Below are 16,841 nucleotides of genomic sequence, written 5' to 3'. Positions count from 1 at the left end.
AACCAAGTCTGGTGCATCCTTTGATGTAATAGAACACACCTTGTGCCACTTCCCACTTTGGCTACGGTCTGGTGCTCCTGCCCTACCCCTACCACCCCTGCGCAAGGGCCTGCCTCTTCCTCTGCCTGTCCTTTTTTAAATGACCCTGTGACAAAGGTCTCTAGAGAAGCGCATTATATGTGGAAGAAGGTATATAACACCCCACTTCAATCTGTCGTTTTGGGGAGCCACTGGTTTATCGCACCAGTTATAAAACTTTTTTCAGTAACGTTTGTCACTGTGTGTAGCAGAGGTAACGCAGCAAAAGAGGCAACAATTCTGCAGTACCCAAATACACTATTATGAAAGCATTTTTTTATATAACACCCCACTTCAATCTGTCGTTTTGGGGGGCCACTGGTTTATCGCACCAGTTATAAAACTTTATTTCCAGTAACGTTTGTCACTGTGTGTAGCAGAGGTTACGCACCAAAAAAGAAAAGAAAATTCTGCAGTACCCAAATACACCACCAGTCACAATGCTGCACAATACAAATCCACTATAACATGCTTTCTATATTAGAAAGTATATTATTATAACAAAAAGTAAAAAAATATTGTGTTTTTTTTTAAATGCTCTGTTTTTTTTTATTTATAGCGCAAAAAATAAAAACCGCAGAGTTGATCAAATACCACCAAAAGAAAGCTCTATTTGTGGGGAAAAACATGATAAAAATATAATTTGGGTAAAGTGTTGTATGACCGCGCAATTGTCATTCAAAATGCGTCAGCGCTGAAAGCTGAAAATTGGTCTGGGCAGGAAGGGGGTTTAAAGCGGGGGTTCACCCTATTAAAAAAAAAAAAAAAAATTTTTATTCTAGCATTACATTCGGCATCGTAGCGCGAGCTACAGTATGCCGGTCTTACATTTTTTATCCCCGTACTCACTGTGCTATTCCACATTGAAGATTCCGGGGAATGGGCGTTCCTATGGTGAGAGAAGGTGATTGACGGCCGGCCCTGGCACGTCACGCTTCTCCGGAAATAGCCGAAATAGGCTTGGCTCTTCACGGCGCCTGCGCATAGCCTGTGCGCAGGCGCCGTGAAGAGCCGAGACCTACTCCGGCTGTCTTCGGGGAGCGTGACGTGCCAGAGCCGGCTGTCAATCATCCTCCCTCTCCATAGGCACGCCCATTCCCCGCGGGAGTCGGAATCTTCAATGATCAATAGCACAGTGAGTACGGGGATAAAAAATGTAAGACCGGCATACTGTAGCTCGCGCTACGATGCCGAATGTAATGCTATAATGATGTTAAGGAGGGTGAACCACCGCTTTAAGTGCCCAGTAAGGAAGTGGTTAAAGGCAGTGTTTATCCAAATCTGGTAGTTTTGTTTTGGTTAGCCTCCAGCTTCTAATATTTTTGGTGACTTTTTTGAGCTTTGTTGTCTCTGCCAACAATTATTTACAGTAGTTATAACAATTTAGTGATGTTATTCTAGCTATCATCAATAACAATCATATATAATCAAGATAGGAGAATATAAAAGGTAATATTTAGTTATAGCAAAAATGGAAGAAGATAGCGGGTCCTAAAATAGTTAAGAGAAATTAATGAACTATTCCAGGGCCAAGTACCTGCTAATTGGCTTGGCGTTATCTGGAGATTAAGTTATATTCCTAACTATCTCAGATGACCCTTGATTTGATTGGTTAAACTTGTTTGTAAGAAAAATAAAGTAAAACTAAACCAGTTTGAGGTAAGGGGACGATATAGTGGAGAATGAGGAATATTTCCAGAGAGGATATTTATAGCTTAAAACATTTTTCAAGCTGGTTAGTGCAACTTTGATACTACTTGCACAATTCTCTACAATATCTTCAAATCTTTAAAAAAAAAAAAAAAATTTGAAACGCTACCAGGTTGCAGCTGGATTGAATCCCTTTCATGATGGTAATTTTGGTCTCGTTTCTGCCCTGGAGGGAAATACTACAGTAAATACTGAACCATTTATATAGGGACATCTTGCAACATACAATAGAAATATCATTCATTATAGGTAGTATAGTGTTTTGCCTGGTGCAACAATGACCGATAAATGATCTACCTGTGCAAGCTAGCGGTCCCCACCCTTTATGGCACCAGGGACCAGTTTTGTGGGAAACAATTTTTTACCTTCTGCTGTGTGGCCTGTGCTGTCCAGTTCCTAACAGGTCCCAAACATCACCAGCCCATGGTCCAGGGGTTGGGGAATGTGGACCTCTGCCTTAAGACAATTGCAGCTCTTGGTCCTGTCTTACTGAGTAATAATTCGTAGTTAAGTTAAAATGTATCGAAAACCTCCTAATACACATTCATTTACCCAGTTGATCCAGAAGAAGGCATAAAAACCCTATATATAATATGTTGGGAAGTTGGACTTCCCTGTCATGTCACAGCAACAGTTAGTGAAGGGGAAATCTCCAGCTAAGACACAAGGAAAAAAAATAAAAAAATTAAAGTTTACTAGTTTTTTGCACAATAATCATTAGAACCACTTTGAGGTCTCTGTTTCTGTCTAGAATTCCATTGGGGAGACCTTCTCCCACTTCCAACTTTAGTGTGTGGTATTTTTGTGGCAGCAAGTTAGGGGAAACTTGTAGAGATTTTCAAACCCTTTCCTCATTTATTCAAAACTAAGAGAAAAGTTTTCACTAGAGTTTGAGTTTAAACGACGAGGATACTAATTCCTGTAGAGCCTGGGTTTCCATTGTCGTTCACGATGAAAGAATTTGTGTTTTTTAGATGGACATCCTAACCCTGACCGCTTAGCAAGTTCACTTACTCTGCTTGCTGAGTCTTTGGAGAGCTACTAACCAGAGAAAAGAAAAAAAATGATGAGTTGGTTTTTATACATTACCACATTTCAGGCTGCCGGATGTGGGCTGTTGGGTGAGGCAGAGTTCATCAGTTCTGAGGCCAAACCTGAAGATAATATGAAAGCGTCCCTGTTGTGTAATTCTTCTCATACAGTATGTCCTCCTTTGTTCTTCCTACAGCTGTGCTCAGCTACCCGATATATTTTTGCAGTTTGGAATCTCTGAGGCTTTTATATTATTTGGAAACAGCATGGTATAAGCTGGAAATTCTCTTTAATAAATAGTGGTTTGCTCCATTATGCATGCACAGGCTTTTATGGTGTACAATGAGAAGCTTGAAATATCTGGGGGCTTGTGTGACAAGGGAGATGGCAGCAGACACACGAATATGACACAGGATGAGCGCTGAGGAGTTTTATCCAAAACAATTGGAACTTTGTATGCTCAGTCACTCTCTGAGCATCAAATGCTGGTGCCTCACCATAGGGAGCCGCGCACAGCCAAGTCTTGTAGTACCAAGTTCGAAAAGCAGCCCAATTCTCCAGAGAATACAATCATCCACGTAAGTATTCTGTTGTCAATGGACACTTTCTCTTTAATTGGCTCTGTGCAACACAGTCCTAAAAAAAAGTCCCTCCCAGCTGGGGATCTCATCTGTCAGGCTAGACATTTATCATATTCTCTGCTCACTGCCTTCAACAAGTAGGTCCTGGCAGGGTTGTGACACAATTTATGTCACAATGTGGGATCATGTCTTCTGCTCAAGATTCATGGGAGTAGCTAAACATGAAAAAATAAAAGGTAGAGGGCGCTCAACCACACAATAGTGATTGTGATATGTGGATTACCACACAGCAATGTGCAACAATAAATAAATAAATAATAAAAACGAATACATTAGTTTCCAAAACATGTGTGAACAGTGGTTTCAGGAACATAGAGGATATAAATCAATATACAACAAAAATGTCCCATGCAAACGTGCATGGATAGGCAGATTCCTCTGCAGTGTCAATCAGAAAAAAACACTAAAGTTCACTGAGTTGAAAACCAAAGAATAGAGTCCCAATAACATGCATAGAAAGCCAGAACGAATCTTGATAATTGTTGTGATCTTCCTAGTGGAGAAAAGTAGAAAATGCCACCACCATACTTTTCAGAGTTCACTTATTTCCACCCAAGGTGCTTTGTATATAAAATGCTCTTACCAGAGCCTGTTGACCACTTTACTTAAAAAGATAGTCATACGGGCCAGTGCAGGATTGTGCCTACACACACATGGATATGGACTATTGAATCTCGTTTCCAGGCGTTCCAGATAGGGGGAATATGCAAAGAAAAAACCGGTAGACGCCAATAGCGTAATAACGTTTTAATAGTAAAAACAATATAAAACACGGAAAGCCAAATGGCCTCTTACTTTAAAGTGCCTACCCGGCACTGGGACTGCAGGCCTGTTACCGACAATCTGCGGTTCAAATTTGGGTTGCAGGGATCAGATACCACCGCCGTAGTTCCACCATCAACTCCTTCCTGTCAGCTCACCAGAGCGGGGGGGCGTCACGTGACCAGGGCCGCCTCCGACGTACGTTTCGATTGACCGTAAAAGGATCACCTCAGCTTAGCTACTCGGCCCAGGGTCTCTAATCATACCAGCAATGCTTTTAGACGTCGATGGAGATCACTAGGATGTGATATGTTTTAAAAATAAAATTGAAAAATCACGAATATTCGGAATAGCGAATATTGGCCGCGAAATTCGAGTTATTCGCGAATATTCGAATATGCCATATTCGTAACGAATATTCGCAATGCGAATATTCGTGAGCAACACTACTGGCTAGCTCTGAGAACAAGTAAATGTTCTCTCCAGCATAAAAGACACAACTGAGCATATGCAGGTCGGCTACTCTGCCTGTGTTAGCTAGCATACAGGATAACAGCCCTTTTATACAATGCAGAGGATTATCTCCTTAAGTTCCACAGTGAGTGTAACAAGCATTCTATGCTGCATATACAGACAGATTTTACTGTGGTGGGTTTAGTAGCACTTTAAGTACCCTCCCAGTAGCCAACACCAAGTGGAGCTGATTACTGGGAACTGTTGGCTGCTGGGAGACACCTGCTGGTGGAACTACAACTTTCCACTCTGGAAAGCACAGTGCCACCAGCAGGTAATTCAGGTCCTGACACCAGGTTTGTTTTCTTTATCCTCCCTTCACAACATGGGTCAATGACTTCAAACAAGCATACACATGGGACACCAGCTATGCTCATATTTATTCCTGATTAGATATAAAGAAACAAGGATTAGGATTACAGCCGTGAAATTTGCATCTTGAAAACAAATCCCCAATTTCAACTCCTCTTCTTTTAAGGAGGTTTTACCACCAGTTTTATATCTGGAGCAGCATTCACCTTTAATGTCAATGAACCATCAAATGACCTACGTTGCCTGCTCCTCCTCCATTTCTTGTTTGTATGCCGATAGGACTCGCATCATCCTCATTTTGATCTAAGCCGCTGCTTCTCAATAAATGTATTTTCAGAGAGTTGTACAGTGCACTTGTAGGCGTTGATGAAATACAATGTCACACTTCATTGGTTACATGCATCTGAATATGAGCTGAGCGGGGAGAGGAAAAACTGTAGCGTGTTCTCAATTTCACCCGAGACTGGTCAGTGCATATTACAAGTGTGGAGACAAGGCTGTGTGTATGCATATGATGAATTCTCCTACGGAATGGGATGGAAATGACTTCAAACTATTAGAACATTTGCCTTCCAGTTCATGTTGAACTCTGAGCGAGTGACACCCGCGCTTTCATCAAGATAGGATTTCCTTTTCTCTGTCTCCCTTTGAATATAAAACTTTCCATCTCACACAATAATGGGCAAAGTTGAAAATAGATGTGTGCAATTTCTTGCTATTTATAGGTTGTGTAGCTGGCGGCGAAAAGTGCGAAGGTCTTAATGGAAATGCAGTTATGTATTTTTTTCTATTACACACGTACATATGTGGACCTATATTGCACATGCAATGATATAGCTATCTATCTACACAGTATATGCACAGTATATTGTGCAACAAATTAAAGCACTTCCAAAGCCTAAACATTTTTTACTTTTATGCATTCCTTGCATTAAAGGGGAGTTCCAGCCTTTTTTTAAGTTTATTAAAAGTCAGCAGCTACAAAAAGTGTAGCTGCTGGCTTTTAATAAACAGACACTTACCTGCTCCACGGCTCCAGCAACGCGCTGGCCGGGGCTCCGCTCCTCGCCCCCCCCTCGCCGGCCGGCGTCTTCATTCCTAGTGTGGGTACCCGGCAGTGACAGCTTTCGGCTTCACGGCCGGGCACCCACTGCGCATGCGCGAGCGGCGCCGTCCGATTGGACAGGCGCTCGCCTACAGGGAGGGGCTGCAAGAAGGCGATTAAGCTAATCGCCTTTCCAGCCCCTCGGTGGAAGGAGGAAGTGGGACAGGAAGTCCCCTTCTCCTGAAGCCCCCACTCCCCCCCCAAAAATATTACATGCCAAATGTGGCATGTAAGGGGGCGAGGAGTGGGTTAAGCGGAAGTTCCATTTTTAGGTGGAACTCCGCTTTAAGGTAACAAAATAAATGTTTAGGTAGCTGTATGCCCCCTTGCCTTCCCTTATAATTACTGGAATCCTCACTTGATCCCAGTGGCGGCTGGTGTTTTTTTTGGGGGGGAGGAGGGGGGGCAGCAAGCAAAACCCTCCCGGTTGGCCGGTGGCACCCCCTCCACCTGCAGGGTCACTCACTGCACCCCCTTGGGGGTTTTGCAGTTGGTCGGCCTCCCAGCACTTACCCCATCTAGAGAAAAACAAGTTACAGTACACCACAAATCTACAGTACATCAAGCACTCTGGAATTTAGTTTACTACACCGTATATCAATATTTCAATCTTCTATGAAGTGCAATGATTTGATATATGAGTGGCTAATACTTTATCATATAGGCAGTACACATAAGCGGGATTTTAAGCTAAATTATCTTTTTTTTGTATATATTATGTATTGAAGATATTTTCATTTTACATTGTGTACTGGTATGCCTAAAAAGTCCATGTTATGTCATTACTTGCCACATATCAGTGTAGCCTCATTAGTGCCTCCTTATCAGTGCCCATCAGTGTAGCATATCAGTTCAGCCTCATCAGCACACATCAGTGTAGGAGAAAAATTACTTATTTGCAAAGTTTTATAACCAAAACTAAAACTTTTTTTCCCCCCAAAATGTCAGTAATTTTTCATTTGTTTAGCAAAAAAAATAAAAAAAACACAGTAATGATTAAATACCGCCAAAAGAAAGCTCTGCCTCAAAAAAAAGATACACATTTCATACGGGTTCAGTGTTGCATGACCGTGCAATTGTCATTCAACGTGTGACTGCGCTGAAAGCTGAAAATGGGCCTGGGCAGGAAGAGGGTGAAAGTCCCCTGTAAGCACATGGTTAATATTTTCTTTTCATTAAAATATCTTATTAATTTGTAAGTGTTTGTAATCTATAGAGAGGGGGACATGTAATCTATAGAGAGGGGGACATGTGGGTATGTGTGCTATGCAGGGCCGGACTTACCATTGGCCTTGACTGGGCTCAAGCCCAGGGGCCCCACCCAATAGGGGGCCCCCTTTAAAAAAAAAAAAAAAAAAACATTTTTTTTTTTTTTTTTTTTTTTTAGGGGTCCGGAGGTCCCCAGGGCCCCGGACGGCAACCCCCCTTTTTTTTATTTATTTTTTGTAAAAAAATGTTTTTATATATATATATATATATATATATATATATATATTATTATTATTATTATTATTAAAGGGCCCAGGGGTCTCCAGGGCCCCCGGATGGCAACCCACCTTTTTTATTTTTTTATAAAAAAAATTACATTTTATATATATATATATATATATATATATATATATATATATATATTTTTTTTTTTATTAAAGGGCTCAGAGGTCCCCTGGGCCCCATGTGGCAACCCCCCCCTTTTTTATTTTTTTTATAAATGTTTATTTTTTTATTTTTGTTTATTTTTTTATTAAAAGGCCCAGAGGTTCCCAGGGGCCCAGAGGTCCCCAGGGCCCCCGGGTTTGGCAACCTCCCTTTTTTTATGTATTTTTTATAAATGTTTTTTTTTTATTATTAAAGGGCCCAGAGGTTTATTTTTTCTTTTTATTAAAAGGCCCAGAGGTCCCCAGGGCCCCGGATGGCTACATATATTTATATATATTTGTTTTCTTCTTTATTTCTTTTTTTTGTAAAGGCCCCCCCGCTTCTCAATTTGCGGCAGCCCCCACGCTTCTCAATTTCAGGCGGCAGCACCCCCACCCCCCCTAGGTTCTCTGCTTCAGGGGGCCCATGCCTTAAGCTGTGCAAAGGGCCCCAAAATTCCTGATGGCGGCCCTGCGCATACCTCCCAACACGCACAGATTCTGTGGGACTTTCCCGCACAGACAGCTTCTGCCCGCAGTCCCGCAAAAGGGTTAATTTTCCCCGACTGCAAGAGGAGGCAGCACGGAAGCAGGAGGAACCGGAGTGGTGTGTGGAGGACTGTGGCTGCTGAAGGGAAGAAAGCCGACAGCCGGGCTAATGACAGTCTGTGGCCCCGGCTGTTGGCACAGGTGAGAGGCACTCCCCCCCTCAACAACTGCAAAATCCCCCCCCGCTCAACAACTTTAATGCGCTCCCCCCCGCTCAACAAATTCAATTCGCCCCCCCCCCGCTCAACAGCTTCGATCCCCCCCAATTCTCGGCTCCAGGGGGCCCCTTCAACACTCAAGCCCAGGGGCCCCCACCACCCTAAGTCCTGCCCTGGTGCTATGGCTTATAAAAAAATAAAATGTAAAGTTTCCAAATCTGGAAGTAAATGTCAGAGTGACATCAAATACAAATTGTAGGTAAATCTTGGATAAACTCAAACTGGGTACTCCAATAAAAGTAAACTGCAGGTATTCCTTTCAAAATCGCTTTTTGACATTGAAGAGAGATAGACGGATTTTAAAACCTTTGTCTGCCCCAATTCAGGGGCAAACTAGGCAGACGCTGCAGCACTGTTATTTAAGCTGTATAAATATTCTTGTGCTGTTCCCAAAGTAAGCAACAAACCCGCCTGTAATCAAGCAATTGTGTAAATCTGCGTATTAAACATTAGAATTAATAAATTATTCAAGAATATACTGGCGCGTGTGCTTGAGAAGAATCTAAAAATACCCTTTTATATCAGGGCCGGAGAGACTCCGTATTAAGCTCAGTAATGGTTATTAAAATTTGAAATGGGTACAGAGACAAAAGTATAGTGATATATCCCCGTTACGGAATGTACGCCATACGAGCAATTAAATTAAGTAAAATGCAAGGTCAGCATTATCTGTGCACATCTCCTAAAGAACTCTCTTACTTAACTGGCTGATGCATTAAATGGGTTTTGTTTTGGTAATTTCTTAAAAAATGTTTTTTTTTTTTTTTTTTTTAAGTGTTTTCAGATATATTTGAATGTGATCGGCTTAAAGAATAAATGCCTCTTTATATGTATAAATCTATCATTTCCAACATATCTTGTAATAAATCACATTCTGATCCGCACTTCTAGCAAATGCCTTGTGCGTGAAAATGACAGCCTAATGGTATAAATTGTATAAATCTGTATATCATTGAGATATGAAGCGCGTCAATCAAAGAGTGCACTTACTGCTGATACATTATATAAGCTCCTAAACAAAAGTTTTTACTCAAAACTAGGCACCGCCAGGCGTCAGTGGAGTACAAATCATTGCATGAAGGTTAACCGAAAAACCCAGATGGCTGCTTTAGTCTGATATAACATTTTGGAAAAGTTATTTCTAAGGGACACCCCCCAGCAGCATATGTAGGGTGCACATAGAATGGGATGCGCTAAAGGCATATTCACAGCCATGACATTTCTAAAAGTAGGAAGTTGCATACTGTGGGTGCCCAGGTTTTTAGGGCTCTGAGAACAAAGTGCAACAATGGACTCTAAGGCCTTGTACACACGACCGAACATGTCTGCTGAAACTGGTCCGCAGACCAGTTTCAGCAGACAGATCCGACCATGTGTACAGCCTAGCAGACAGGTTTCCAGCAGACAAAAGTTTTAAAGCATGCTTTAAAACTTGTCGGCTGGAAACCCGTTCGTCCGACATGTCCGCTGGTTAGTACACCTAACCAGCAGGCAGAAATCTCCCGCATGCGTCGAATGGATTCAACGCATGCGTGGAAGTATTTTACTTCCTGGTTTGGTGACGTGGCGGCGTCAACGTCACCGACACGTCACCGCGTCGTCTGTCTGTGGGGAATTTGGTCTGATGGTGTGTACAGCCATCAGACTAAATGATCCCAGCGGACATGTCCGATGAAAACGGTCCGTGGACCGTTTTTATCAGACATGTCCGCTCGCCTGTACGAGGCCTAAAGGATTGGTGCCAGAGAGTCACTGGCTGGGACTAGATCTCCTGTTAAAGATTTATTTTCCAAGTTATATCTATTTGCAGTTTAGCTGGAAGGGGAAGAAGTAATCAGGACCATAAATATTGGCCTTGGGCTCCCAGGGAGGAATAATTAGGCAGCGAGTGTGCCATGCGGCAACGAATTGTGGCTGTGGCAAAATTGTGCAACAGTGGGGAGCACTTAACCACTTGCCTACCAGGCTTTTTCTGGTACTTTTTGTTTACAGGTTTTAATCAGTATTTTTTTGCTAGAAAATTACTAGTAACCCCCAAATATAATTTTTTTTTTACTAGAGACCATGGGTAATAAAATGGTGATCGTTTGAAATATGCTGTTTTTGCAATTTTTTGGAAAAAAATACACTTTAATCAATTAAAGAAAACCAACACTATATATACCCAAATTTATAATAAATATATAATGTGAAAGATGAATTTATGGCGAGTAAATAGATATCTAACATGTCATGCTCTAAAATTGTGCATGCTTGTGGAATGGCGACAAACTACTGTACGTAAAAATCTTCATAGACTACGCTTTAAACATAAACCTACGCTTTTAATTCTTTTTTTCTTGATTTATTTTACTTTTTATTTTTACACTGTCCCTTTAATTATTATTATTTTTTTATTACTTGTATTACTATTACAAGGAATGTAAACATCTCTTGCATTAGCAATAATGATGTAAAGTCCACTTCATGGAGAGATCTGGAGTCAAAAAGACCTTTAAAAGCAAAAGATCAAAAAAAAAAATATATTTTTTGTTGCTCTTTTGCTTAAAAAAATTGTTTACTTCCAGTCTGGACGGAAAGTGACGTCATGACATTACTCCGGTCCTCCAAGACCATAGAGGCGATCAAAGAGTAGATACTATAGGAGCAGCCGGGCGAACTAGCGGAAAGGTAAGCCCGGGAAACACCAGTGAGCGGTGGGAGGGGGCGTCCCCTCCCGTCACCTGTCACTTCAGAAAGCATTCCAGGGGCTCATGAGCTGCTCTGAACAGTTTCATGAGAAATCCATGCGCCGGCTGTGAAAAAAAAATTATACCGGGGTTATGGCTAATACCTTCAGCCATAATGCCACTAAAGCAGTTGCAAACCGTAGCGTGTGTGTATGTGTGTGTATGTATATATACCGTATTTATCGGGGTATAGCGCACACCCCTAAAGTTTCCCCGAATTCCTGTGGAAAAAAGGTTTTGTTGTACTTACAGTTTTGGTGTCTTGCGCGGCGTCCATCGGAGGCTTCGGGTGTCCTCTTCGTCGGGTCTGGCGTCCTTCTGCGGCGTCCTCGCGTCCTCCCCGCTTGTTTCCCGCGCCGAGTTTGAATACTGCGCCGACATATACAGAGCGCAGTACACTCGTATATTGTCGGGCAGGCTCGGCTACTCTCGCGCTGACGTCCTGTACGTCCAGGACGTCAGCGCGAGAGGACCCGAGACTGACTGACAATACACGAGTGTACTGCGCTCGGTATATGTCGGCGCAGTATTCAAACTCGGCGTGGGAAAGCGGGTATCGGCGTATACCGCGCACCCACGATTTTGCCCTGATTTTCAGGGCAAAAAATTGTGCGGTATACGCCGATAAATACGATATATATATATATATATATATATATATATATATATATATATATAGATAGATAGATAGATAGATAGATAGATAGATAGATAGATAGATATAGATATATATATAGATATATATTTATATATATGTATGTATGTTGCATTTGGCAAGTGGTTAAAGCCTGAACCTACTCACTATATACACTGTTACATGTGCCAAAGTTCAGCTGCCTGTGTGGCCAATTAGAGTTCTCCTTTCCTTACCACACTGTCCTATCAGTGGCAGGAAGAAACAGGCTGCTGTGTTGAAAATGCTCGGGCTGTGTAGCTCTCACAGCTAATGAAGGGGGTTGGACCCCCATAACCGCCCCTTATCTATGCCCCTGGAAATAATGACTGTGACTTAACATCTGCATCCATTACTTTTTAGTTCTAATGTTTTATTTGTCCACAAGTTTCCAAACCTGGGCAGGAAAGGTATGATTTACGAAAATATTAACCCACGTGTTGGTGTAAAAAACATCTTATTCATCTTTGCAAATCCAAGATGACCTCTCAAATGTTGATAAGGTGGTGATGTGTGAATGTAATGTGAAATGTAACCTCAGCTCCGTGTCCTCGATTATGCAGCTGGGTCAAAGCTATGGAAGCACCTGTTTTCTGGCGTCTTGTGTGATGCTGATTTCCATCTACAAAATGGGAGAGAGAGAAGTTTAGAAGGCAGGTTGCTGAAGTATTTTGGACTGTGGTGCTCAGTTAGAAGATCTGAAGAATGAAGATTTACTACTTTTTTTTTTTTCGTCTCCTTTTCACTATCTGCCCTATTTATCAGTCACTTTATAATTGCTGTTTTCTTCACCAAGACATGTGACTGGTCAAGCACATTTTAATCAGTTCACATTTTATGTCCAATTGCTTGAGGGTACTAGAAATGTTACAGGCAACTTATGTTACCTGTAGAAATTAGATTTGGTTTCATCGATCCAGTCTTTTTTTTTTTTTTTATAATGTCATGTCTATAGATCAGGGGTCTCAAACTGGCGGCCCTCCAGCTGTTGTGAAACTACAAGTCCCATCATGCTTCTGCCTGTGGGAGTCATGCTTGTAACTGTCAGCCTTGCAATGCCTCATGGGACTTGTAGTTTCGAAACATCTGGAGGGCCGCCAGTTTGAGACCCCTGCTATAGATCAAAGGTGCTCAATCTTTTGAAGAGTGAGGGCTTTGGTAACTGGTTGCGGGCCACAAATGAACTATGGAATTTTATCTTCCCCAAACCGCAAATGTAAATGAGCCCTTACTGTCCTGAGCCCCCTATAAGACTGCTTTCACCATGATGCCTGCAGTTTATGCGCACCTGCGGCTTTTCATCCCTAAAAGGATTGATTTTATCTAAAATCAGAGGTTAAAATATATATTTTTTTATATGGATCTATTTTTAGAAAATGCACCACACCCACAGGATATAATATAAGTCTATGGCTCAGTGCAGCTAACCCGCAGGAAAACCACAGGTGCACTGCTCTGCACCTGCGGTGAAGTGTGAAAGCAGCTTAAGAACTATTTTCTATAAGTGCTAATATGCCCATTGCAAAAGTGCAGTGTATTTGATCTTTAATTCACCAACCTTTTCCTCTTCCAGCTTCTGTTGGCATCTCTCCCCAGGCTGCTAGAAAGGTCCCAGATGAAGTGCACTTGGTATCACTTTGCCTGGGACAGGAGCCAGCTGTACAGAGCAAGATGCACTGGCTTATGCGGCTCTTGCTCTCTCTGTGACCACTTGTTTCCTCTGCTGGTTCAATGCACTCTAATGCTCTGGGATGGCAGGTCGGCAACACATTAATCATGATCTGAACTTGCTGACCCACCATCCCAGAGCATGGGCATGTGCTTCCCTGGTTTGAGGTCACGGGCCACAACAGAGAGCTCTGCAGGCCACATGCTTTTCCCTCTTCATCTACATAAACGTGTTTATGTTACAAAGCCAATCACTCCAAGGAGTCTTTTTTTGAGTCTCACCATCTTTAAAGGCTTATGACCAGCTTTAGCTTGTCAACTTTTTACAGTTTTATATGGAAGATTTGAGATTGTTTTACTACATGTTGACAGTGTGACTTGACACAGATTATTGTACCATGTACTTTCACAAGACTATATTTCTTTAATATATTAATGCTGACTTTTTTTCCTACTTTTCACAGCTTTAAAAAAAGGCCGTTACTGGATAACCCCAGACCCCTACCACAAAGATGACAACATCCAGATAGGTCGAGAGGTGAAAATATCCTGCCAAGTGGAAGCGGTCCCATCTGAAGAGCTGACGTTCAGTTGGTTTAAAAACGGGCGGCCGCTGAGAAGTTCTGAAAGGATGGTCATCACTCAGACGGACCCTGATGTCTCTCCGGGTACCACTAATCTGGATATCATTGACTTAAAATTTACAGACTTTGGGACTTACACATGTGTGGCATCACTTAAGGGAGGAGGAGTTCCGGACATCAGCAATGATGTCAACATATCAAGCAGTACAGGTAGGACTTTTCATTGCTTTTAACCTTGTTTAGAAAATTATTTAGAATCTATACTTCTTAATAGAACAGTAACTGGATACAGGTCCACAAATATGAAAACTATTTTGGGTAACATGGCAGAATGCCGAAGATTTGCCAGTCCTTTACAATTACACAGTTAAAGTTAAAGCGCTAAACTGCATGACGACAGGATGTATTAGTTGGGCAGATGGCTTTAAGGTAATTTGGAAAGTTAATATTATGTCATAACCTAGCCCTGTCCCCTGGTGAGCTGCATCCTATTGCATAATGCTTCATGTACAGAGTAAACTGGAATGGTTTGGTGAGGTTTTTTGTAAGATGCTGAACCTATTACTCATTACTTTACGGCTTGTCATTATAGTTCTGGAATGGGCAAAGAGTATGGAGACACTAAGAACCAAAATGGGCCTTCAAATCTGTAATTCCAAAACACATTGACATTTTCATCATTGTGAAAATCAAGCACAATTTTCATCATATCTTCTTGGCATTTTATTACTAAACCAGTACAGGTGTTATCGTAAATACTAAATCATAGCTTCACACTTCCTTGTAGCCTGGCTGTAGCAGTTGTTGATTCATTTTCAGATATATGTAGACCAACTAAAGTTTTCCCAAGAGTCTACCATCCTTCTGCTTGTAAGTATTGCATTTTCGATAGATATCTATTTAAATAGCGAATAGAAGCTTGACTGATTTTGTTGCGCTAACTAGCAATGCAAAACATAGAGGCTGATGTACTGAAGAGAGAGAGACAACTAGCAGAGTGAATGTTAGTGAATGAGGTGAAGCTGTGTTCACTTTAAATATCCATTCATACTAGATATATATATATATTTTTTATTTCCCTAACACATCTAGCTATTCAAAGTGAACACAGCTTCACCTTATTTACTAACCTTTTTTTTTTTACTACTACTTCTCTCCTTATTTAGCAAAGCCGCTCCATTGATTCGCTTTTGTAGTGGTGTTATCCTACCGCAGAAGAGTCTATGCTGGTAACGCTTCCTCTGTAAAAAAATAAAATAAAATAAAAAGCTGTAAAATAATTTTTCATATAAACCAGGGGTCTCCAAAGGGCCACATTGTATGTTTTACAAATACCTGTGGACCAAACAAATGCTTGTTTTTTTTCCTCATTCACTAGTCAACTTTGTCCCGAGAGGCAACACCGCTATTCTTCCTTTGACTGGACTGGAGAAACAACTAATCTCAAAATTAGGGTCAAATGTGTGGTGGTCACTGGTCACATGTGGCCCGAAGAATCTTAAAGAGCTAGGGGACTCTTGTATAACTGGCAGCACAGTGCTTAAAGGGTCTGTAAACCCTCATGGTTTTTCACCTTAAAGTGGAGGTTCCACCTGAAAAAAAATATTCCACCAAAAGTCAAAAAAAAAAAAAATGAAATTTTTTTTTTTTACTCACCCTAAATAGCTGTTGCTATGCGGAAGTGCCAAATCTGCCTCTTCTTCCACCGTGGTGGATTCTATTCCTCCTCCTACACTGTCTTCTTGTGAATGGGGCGCGCTGCATTCTGGGAACTGTGTGTCCCAGAAAGCAGCCGGCCCATTCACAAAGCGCCGCGCTGCTCGCGCATGCGCAGTAGGAAACGGGCAGTGAAGCCGTACCGCTTCACTGCCTGTTTCCCTTACTGTGGATGGCGGCGCTTGGAGCTGCTAGGATCAAGGATCGGCCTCGGCGGGGGCAGACATCGCTGGCGGCTAGGACAGGTAAGTGTCCTTATTAAAAAGTCAGCAGCTACAGTGTTAGTAGCTGCTGACTTTAATTTTTTTTTTTTTTGTAATGGAACCTCCTCATTAATGCATTCTATGCATTGAGGTAAAAAACCCTCTGAGGTGCTGCAGCCCCCCAGCCCCACAGTTTTACTTACCTGAATGCTATCATTCTTCGGCTATGGACGAACATGCCAGCTCTAGCTGGTGTCTCCTGTTTTGATTGAATAGATTTATAGCAGCACAGCCATTGGCTCCCACTACTGTCAATAACATCCATTGACGCTGCTCCGGGCAGAGGGGCCGAGTCCTGTATTCTGTGCGGATGGACACAGATGCAGGTCTCGGAAGCGAGCCTGCACGGGTGTCCACCAAGGAGAACGCTTCTCCGACATGGACACTCGATGCAGGGAGGAGCCAGGAGCGCCGCTGAGGGACCCCAGAAGAGGAGGATCGGGCCACTCTGCAAAACTAACTGCCCAGTGGAGGTACGTATGACATGTTTGTTATTTTAAAAAAAAAGCTTTCCAATCCCTTTAAGTGGTTAGTACTTCTGCTTAGCAGCACTGGAGGTATCAGTTCAAATCCTAACTAGATATCTGCAGAATGGAAAAAATTGTTTTGTTTCGGATAGATATATTTTGTTGCTGATTTGTTTTGAAATTAATT

The 16,841-nt window shown here is 42.0% G+C and overlaps 1 protein-coding gene across 3 annotated transcripts in view; it reads left to right on the top strand.

Moving 5' to 3' along the window:
- MDGA2 (MAM domain containing glycosylphosphatidylinositol anchor 2) overlaps nt 1-16,841 on the top strand; it is a 768,978-nt gene that overhangs the window by 560,060 nt on the left and 192,077 nt on the right. For all 3 annotated transcript variants that reach the window (XM_040332615.1, XM_040332614.1, XM_040332616.1), the window contains exon 7: nt 14,089-14,418. In XM_040332615.1, coding sequence (XP_040188549.1) covers nt 14,089-14,418 — 330 coding nt within the window. The remainder of the gene's footprint in view (nt 1-14,088; nt 14,419-16,841) is intronic.

The sequence above is a fragment of the Rana temporaria genome, chromosome 13 (genome assembly GCF_905171775.1).
Source record: "Rana temporaria chromosome 13, aRanTem1.1, whole genome shotgun sequence".
NCBI lineage: Eukaryota > Metazoa > Chordata > Amphibia > Anura > Ranidae > Rana > Rana temporaria.
The sequence above is the reverse complement of the archived record's forward strand: the minus strand, read 5'-3'. Positions and strand labels throughout refer to the sequence as shown.